The 8966-nt window shown below is 38.2% G+C and overlaps 1 protein-coding gene across 1 annotated transcript in view; it reads right to left on the minus strand.

Annotated features, from left to right (window-relative positions):
• The window catches only part of Wdr49 (WD repeat domain 49), a 155169-nt gene extending 146439 nt beyond the window's left edge, over window positions 1–8730 (minus strand). Inside the window, exon 1 of the mRNA XM_037206669.1 lies at window positions 8339–8730. Coding sequence (XP_037062564.1) covers window positions 8339–8527 — 189 coding nt within the window. The 5' untranslated portion in view covers window positions 8528–8730. The remainder of the gene's footprint in view (window positions 1–8338) is intronic.
• Window positions 8731–8966: the final 236 nt, after the last annotated feature.

Here is an 8966-nt window from a genome sequence, read left to right on the forward strand (position 1 = left end):
CCAATATTTTGTACAACAGCCATTGGAAGTGATACGTAAAAAATTTCCTAAATCTATAATTTATCATTATATGGACGATATTTTACTAGCTGACTCAAATGCAGATACTTTAGAAATAATGTTTGAAGAAGTAAAGAAAATTTTGCCTTGCTGGGGATTACAAATTGCTCCTGAAAAGATACAAAGAGGAGATTCTATTAATTATTTAGGATATAAAATAGAGTTACAAAAATTAGACCCCAAAAGGTGCAAATTCGGAGAGATAGACTACAGACTCTTAATGACTTTCAAAGATTATTTGGAGACATTTCTCATCTACGAACTATTGTTGGGGTAAAAAATGATGAACTGACTAATTTGTTCAGAACCTTAGAAGGTGACAAGGACTTAAATAGTCCAAGAGAATTATCACCTGAAGCTGAGAAAGAATTGGCCTTGGTAGAAAAGAAAGTGCATGAAGGACACGTGGATCGTATTGATTCAAAGCTGGATTGCATTTTGGTTATCTTACCTTCTAGGCGTTCTCCTACTGGAATATTAATGCAAAGGGAAGATATTATATTGGAATGGATATTTTTACCAAATAAACCAAATAAAAAATTAAAAACTTATGTGGAAAAAATCTCTGACTTGATTTACAAAGGAAAATTGAGACTTCGTCAATTAGCAGGCATAGACCCAGCAGAAATTGTCGTACCATTAACTAAGGAGGACATTGAAAAATTATGGACAGAAAGTGAACCTTGGCAAAGAGCTTGCAGTAATTTTTTGGGAGAAATTAACAGCAAATATCCCAAAAGCAATAGAATTGATCTTATAAAGAGAGCTGAATGGATCTTGCCTCAAATTGTACGGCAAAAACCCATATCTGGAGTTCGTACATTTTATACAGATGCCAACAAAGAAGGAAAGGCTGGTTACAAATCAGAAAATTTAAGTAAAGTGGTTCAAAGTCCGTATAATTCAGTTCAAAAATCAGAATTGTATGCTATTCTGTTGGTATTAATGGATTTTTCAGAACCTCTCAACATAGTAACTGACTCTCAGTATGCTGAAAGAGTGGTGTTACATATTGAGACTGCAGAATTTATCCCTGATGCTTCAGAATTAACTTCACTATTTATTCAATTACAAGATACAATCAGGAAAAGGAATCATCCTTTATATATAACTCACATTCGATCCCATACTGGTCTGCCAGGCCCTCTAGCACAAGGCAATGATGAGATTGATAAACTATTGATAGGAAATGTGCTGGAGGCCTCAGAATTTCATAAAAAACATCACGTTAATAGTAAAGGTTTAAAAAAGGATTTTTCCATAACCTGGCAACAAGCCAAAGAAATAGTAAAGAAATGTCCTACTTGTTCCGTCTACAATCAAACGCCATTACCAGCAGGATGTAACCCAAAGGGTACTCAGAGAAATGAAATCTGGCAGATGGACGTGTTTCACTTTGCAGAATTTGGAAAATTGAAATATGTACACCACACTATCGATACTTATTCAGGATTTCAATGGGCAACTGCTTTGAGTTCTGAAAAAGCTGATTCTGTAATCACTCATTTGCTAGAAGTTATGGCCATCATGGGTATACCTGCACAAATCAAAACTGACAATGCTCCATCATATGTCTCTGTTAAAATGAAACAGTTTTTTGCTTATTACAATATAAAGCATATTACAGGCATACCACATAATCCTACAGGTCAAGCAGTTATAGAAAGATCAAACAGAACTCTAAAGGATATGCTAAACAAACAGAAATGGGTAACAAAAACCCCCAGAAATAGACTGCATAATGCTCTTCTAACTTTGAATTTTCTGAATGCCAATGAGAAAGGAACAACAGCTGCAGAGAGACATTGGATAATAGAAAAAACTACAGAATTAAATCAGCCTATATACTTTAAGGATGTGCTGACCTCAGAATGGAAACCAGGGTATGTATTACATTGGGGACGTGGTTTTGCTTTTGTTTCTACAGGAGAAGATAAGCTGTGGGTACCATCAAAATTGATAAAGGTTCGATTTGAACAAGAGAGACCTCTTAATTGAGGAGGTGATAGTTCATCAACCAGCATGAACATCCAATTTAAACTAACTTGTATCAATAAAACATGCCTTTTCATTTAATCAGATAATAACTTGTCAAAAAGGAACATCCCCAAAATTAGTCTTGGGAAAGGTTTTTGTTTTTGTCTTTTAGGAGAATGAAGGTTAAGGAATCTGAAGAACACTGGACAAATGAGACAAATGAAGAAAAGGGACAAATCATCTATCCCAAGAAACAGAGTGAAACGGTGTATGGGTATATATTATCTAAAAAATTTTTATGTCTTCCTAAATGTTTGTTTCTGCTTTTCTCTAAAGATTTAACATTATTGGTTTTCTAATAGTCCCAGTTCAATTAAAATTTAAAGCTGACTTTGGAGTTGGAGAATGGCTCTCTCCTTCTTTAAACTCAAGCATGTTGTTAAAAGGAAAATGCAAACTCCCTGTATCATGCCAGAATAAGAGCCATCTTCTGCTATGGTACAGGACAAAAGCAAAATTAATTAAGGGACTATTCTATTACTAATCTCAACTCTTTGATTCTATTCTGATTCTTTAAACTTTTCTCAAAGTATAAATTTTATATCAAAATTTACAAGATTAATATATATATACATTTTAAACTTTGTTAAGATATGAATGGTCACATAGAGTACTAACTAATTCTAGAAAATAGGCTAGCTGCATATATATGTTTTTGTGTTCGAGTCTCTTATCAGTTTTCTGCAGGAAATCACGGCCAGGCCTAACATCAACTGAAGTCTCCAGAAAGAAGATGGGGCCCCACAACAACAACAATTCCACGTGGACAATAATAATATCATTAAGCTGACAAACATCATCCACAGATCAGCTTTGAACGACAAGGTGCTCAGAGCAAATTTGAGATGACTAGCTGAGATGATCCAGTCTCAAAGACTACTTGAATAAGGACTTGAGATAAACCCTGAACTTTGACATTATACACAGACTGGATAATGAAGGATATAGTTACCTCTCCTAGAATTTGACAATTAACCTAAAATTTTTCTTTCAGGATAAAGAAAACTTCGCCCATATCCAGCAGGAAGCAATTTTAAGAATACGACGCCCACATTCCCAAAGAGGTGGTGTGGGGCGGGTGGTTTTTTGGTCTTTTTAATGGGTTTTGGGTCTGGGATAATTTTCAGTATTTAGGGGGGTTGGTTACAAGTTATTGTAAAGGGTTAAGAAAAAGGCTAAGCAAAGGAGATTAGATTTAAGGTTCTTGTTTAAAAAAAAAAGAAAAAAAAGAAAGAAAGAAAGAAAGAAAAAGACAATTACTAGTTTTAAATACTTTACATTGGATTGAATTGTTTTATATTGTATACAAATTTGAAACTGATATTGTTAGAAAATGCTATATGTATATTTCTAATTGTATTTATTCCATCCATTTAACAATGTAATGCAAATTTCTGATCCTTGAATGTTATTATTATCAACTATTAGGATATAAAGAAATGAAAGCTAGTAGTTAGACATTATCATAGAACTTGTAGTCAGATTAGATATGTTTTAAAAATTAAGCAGAGATGTTTTAGACAGGTCATCTTCAAACCCTTCAGAGATCTACAGAATATGGCATTTAAAATGTTTTAATAACTTAGAAAATTTTTCTTTTTTGAGACATGTCAGCTCCTGGCAGTACTAATCTACTTCAGAGAAAATATGGGCATTGAAGAAACTGCATATGGAGTCAACTTTCCTTGTGGCAAAAGTTAGCCACTGGACAACAAAGTATCCTCGAATCAACAGGACAAAATGGACAGACAGAACACGAAACAAGGGACTACTGATTCTTGCCAAAACAAGTGTGGTGATGGCTTTATCAAAAGGCATCTTCTGAGGCCAGGACAATACGGCCCCATCCCTGAAGTGGCCTTCGCATCCGGAAAAGGTACGGTGCCCTTTTCTTCAAAGCAGCTTAACAGGCAGAGGGCCGATGGATTCTGTTGTACAATGGAACAGCAGCTAAAAGCTCATGCCTCTCGAAAGTAGACTGGCATTTAATAGAGGGATGTGGAGAAGAAGGGGATGCTGAGATGAAGCCATATATACACAGCCAAGAAGAATGGACAGCTGAATTTAAAAACTGTCAACAATTTCCAGAATTTAAAATCCTGAATCATGACAGGACACTAGTGGAATTCAGGTGTTTCTGGTATGTGGACTGCTCTCACCCAATGTGAGGTTGAACTGTTGACCTTGTGTACATCCTTGTGTACATCCTACTTCACAAATGAGTCTGTCAGATACACTAAGCCTATAGGCTGAAGATGATGCCCCAACACTGCGGAGAAACCTCAGGTGACTGCCCAGGCAGCTGGCTGTTTCTGTCAACTCACAAAATTTTTTGGAAGTTGCTTGCATGCACTTCCTGTTTTTATTTTTGTTAGCTAATATTATTCCCTTCTTGGGTCTCTGAGGGAGTTGAAGATTAGTTAGTTATGGTTGAAGATTAGTTAGTTATAGTTGAAAATTAATTAGGATAGAAAGTGCATTAGATACATCTTGGATTTACCAAAATAGGATAGATAATGGAATTATTTCCTCTGATTTGTCAAATACCTGTTTAGGTATTTATTACTTGTATATATTGTATATAGTTATTGTACTTTTGCATATAGTTTTTCTTTTGTTAGTTATAACCTTTTGCTTTTTTTCTTTTTATTAAAATAGAAAAGGGGAAATGTGGTGGTAATCTAATTGTACTGAAATATTATTTTGATTGTATGTTAATAAATAAAGTTGTCCGGGGGTCAGAGCTATTAGAGCCATAGCAAGAGTGTGGCGGTGGTGGCACACGCCTTTAATCCCATAAGATCTCTGTGTGTTCAGGGATACAGCCAGCATTGGAGACATATGCCTTTAAGACCTAGGGGGCTGTACATTCAGACAGTGACGAGGCAGTCATGTGTTTGGGTTTACAACCAATGAGAAGGCAGAACAACATACTATAAAAAAAACAAGCCGACGGGAAGTAGGTCTCTCTTTTCGCGAAGCTGGGACAGCAGGAGGAAGGGTGAGATTTTAGCTCTGAGCTCTGACCTCTTGGCTTTCTCTTTTACATTGTTTCTGTGTTTCTTATTTAATAAGACGGTTGGTTACATCTACAGAGGAGCTCTTGTGTAAACTTCTCCAGCACCAGGATAAATGGAGGCTGGTTCTTAATGTGATTTTTTCCCCCTAGTACTTAAGAGACCCAGCCGAGGTCCTTGAACATGCCAGGCAGATGCTCTCCTCCTCAGACCACTGCCTCCAGTCTCTGTATTTCATTTAATCACTGCCTGTATTTAAAGAGCTGGATCTTAGCTAATCCGTGATAGCTCTCTGTTCCAAATAAGCAGTGTTTACAAAACAAAAAACAAAACAAAAAACCAAGCAAACATAATACAAGCTAAATGCATCTGTTTGCAGAGCCTGATGTTTCTGAGACCTAGTCTTCCATGAATGGACCTTCTGCACCAGCCTTTACAGTGCTGCACTGCAGGTATGCCCGGGAGCAACTCCCTCTGTGTATGTATATGGACCCACTGCTGAGGTGGATAGGATGGATTCAGCTGAAGCCATCCCATGTGTCATCCTCTCTGCATTGCTCCTTCTCTGCTCCTGACAGTCAGTCTTGGCTGTGAACCTGCCGTCAGCTTGGTTCCATCCTGTCCACTGAGTGTGTGAACGATGAATGAACTTCCTGCACATTTTAAAAGGAAAAGTGTCATAGATTTCCAGTGTTTGTGGGTGTTTGGAATTTCATGCTCTTATGCTTTTGGGTCCATTCACTCTTGTTTCTCCATCTTGTAACTTCAAAATAAATGTTCAGTCATTTGAAGTTTCGGGGCCACACAAACAAGTGCTCAAACTTCCCTTAGCTGTTGAGGTTTGGTTTGGGTTCACCCAAGACTGATGTGTTACAAATGTCGCCCAGCCCCAACATTCAGCAGCAGTTTCCCTGACATGCCTACTGTATAAAACCTTAACTCTCACAGACCCCAGCATTCAAATCCTTTGTGTTCTCAGCATTAGAACGATAATGCCACATTTCTGTTCATTCTGGAGCCAACGCTGTTATAATCTACTGTTATATTTTCTTGATTGTCCTCAAGCTGTCAAAATGTTTGCAGTGACTATCAAAACATGCCAAATTTATCTGGGGCAGTGGGCATGGGACACACTGGAATCTTTCAGACAAATGGAATCAGACGAATAGCAAATATACAAAGATTAAAAGAACAAAATGCAGTATTCCCAGTGCTGCTGAATATGATAGATTTTGTTACACAGAAATGATTGATATTTATACAGGTAGAATCTGAATTGTTATACCAAGCAGCACCAAGTATGTTTTCTTTTGGGCTGGGAGTGGGGGTGGGGGGCTTGGGAGGGGGGAGAAAGCTGAAAGATCAGAGAAACAGAAAAAGCCACAGCCAATCTCACCTTACCAACTCCTCAGCCTCCAGAGCAAGACTTCCTGTTTACTCACACCTTATATACCTTTCTGTGCCCTGCCATCTTCCTTCCTTCCTAGTGCTGGGATTAAAGGGCTGTATGCTTCCCAAATACTTGGTAGCAAAGGCATGAGATCTCAAGTGCTGGGATGAAAGGCATGTGCCACCTCTGTCTTGCCTCTGTGTCTAATCTAGTGGTTGGATCTGTCCTCTGGTCCCCAGATAAGTTTATTAGGGTACATTTTCAATAGTAAATGCCTTTTAAAAGTTAATTGTACTTTTAATTCTCTCTCTCTGAGTGTGTGTGTGTGTGTGTGTGTGTGTGTGTGTGTGTGTGTGTGTATACTTGTCTCCACAGAGGCCAGAGACATCACTCCCTCTGGAGTTAGAGTTACAGAAGGATGAGCTGCCTGCCGTGGACCTGAATTCAGGTCCTCTGATGGATCTTTACACAGGACTCTTAGCTGTTGGGCCATCTCGCCAGCTACCACATCTGTTTTCACTGATAGCTACAGGTTAAAATCTATGCCAATTAGAGTTCAGTGTCATTGCTCGATTTCATGTTTTATTAACTTTAAGACTGACTGAACTCCAAAACATTATATGTCTGCTTCCAATGAATACAGACACTTCAAGCACCCCCAGAGAGCTTGTGGAGCCCCGAGATCACATCTTAGCAAGCATAATGAAGCAGAAAGGATAGAGGTTTATGTCTGTCTAAATTCCACAGCACTGAATGGCACTCTTCCTTCCTGCATTTGAAACTTCCAATTTCACTTTGGAGTATGTTAATTCATTATACATAGTTGCAGAATTCCAAATTAATTAGCTAAGGTAAGGAGGGGGAAATTATGCAGTTGTGGTTACCGTGTGGTTTGTTTTCTATATAGAATGAAAACAAAAACCTCAAATTGTGCTTTGATGGGCATTATTGCAAGAAAGAACAAGAGGCATGGGAAGCGGGTCCCTTGCTGTAGGATTATAGACCAACATAGTGCCCATATCAGATCTGAAAGGGGCTGGGTCACTTAGAGGGAGGCAGAAGTGAGACTTCACAAACTAGACATATGTGCCTGCATTTTCTTAGTTCTATTTTCTTAACAAGTACAAGGACAGTTATTTACCAAGAGGGTTAATTTAATCATCTGACTTTTCTCATTTGTAAGCATATGTTTTACTTTCTGGCAAAGTATATTAAATTCTAAGAAAATATGCAATAATCAATTGTACTTTTTTGATAGTGTTATTTTTGTGTATCAACTTCAAATTGTTAGTATTTGTCCCAAAGACCTGAAAGATAATGCTACAAGCACTTGATGTTAATTAAGCCTGAACCTGACCCTATTCAAGTCCCTATTTGACTATTAAATATATAGAAATGTGTGTGTGTGTGTGTGTGTGTGTGTGTGTGTGTGTGTGTATACAGATATACATGTATGCATACAAGTATGTGGAAGCCATAAATCAGTCTCAAGCATTGTTCTGCAGGGGACATCTACCACATATTTTGAGACAGGGGCTCTCACTGGGATTGGCTGATTCACTGACTATACTGGATTGATGGCCAGTGAGGCCCAGAGAATTCTGTGTCTCCAGTTCCCCAGCACTGGGATTCTAAGTGAGCAACCTGTACACCTGACTTTTCACATGGATGCTAGGAATCAAACTCATGTCTTCAGACTTATGTTACTGATACTCTGTTAACTTAGCTATCTCTCAGACATGCTATTAAAGGATTTTTAAACAAAAGTGTGCATTTTATGATACTGCCCCTTGTGAACAGCCCAAATCCTCCGGTCAGTCAGCTTAGCACTTACCTCAAAGACCTGTTGTATCTTCATGAAATCCTCCACACAGAGCTGATTTTCAAGGAGGCCTGTGCCATAGTCTTTACTCACAGTAACACCTTCTGTTTTTTCAAGGCATGTTGTCTCCAGCTGTGGCCCCTTGTTTAATTCAAGTGCAGCACCAGTGTAACCCCTGATAGCTTCACCCTTCCTCAGCATCCTTCAACCCTCTGTGTTTGTCTCTTTTGTTGCTGCTCTGTCCTTCAGTAGGTGCCTTTGGAAAGGGGCCCAGCTTAGACTAGAATTTAAAATGAAAGTTCCAACTATATAATGAAGCAAAATGTTTAAACAAAAACATTTTGCCCACTCACCCACCCAGTGATGTTCTTGCCCCCAAAGGCCACCTTGCCAGCAAATGTGGAGTTGTTTGTTCCCTCTATCCTGGTGTGTTTGTATGTTTCCTGGCAACCAACATTAAGCCAACTTACTTTCCCTTTCCCTCCCTGTGCCTGACCAATGCCTGAACTGAAGGTCTGAATGTTTAAAGTTGTCTTTAAGTTATGTTTTAGAAGACTAGTTCACCTTACTCATTTTCAATTAAGGTACATCCTCTATTATTTAAAGACAATGCTGAAAAATATATTTTCTATGAAGCATG

The sequence above is a fragment of the Peromyscus leucopus genome, chromosome 6 (genome assembly GCF_004664715.2).
Source record: "Peromyscus leucopus breed LL Stock chromosome 6, UCI_PerLeu_2.1, whole genome shotgun sequence".
Taxonomy (NCBI): Eukaryota; Metazoa; Chordata; class Mammalia; order Rodentia; family Cricetidae; genus Peromyscus; species Peromyscus leucopus.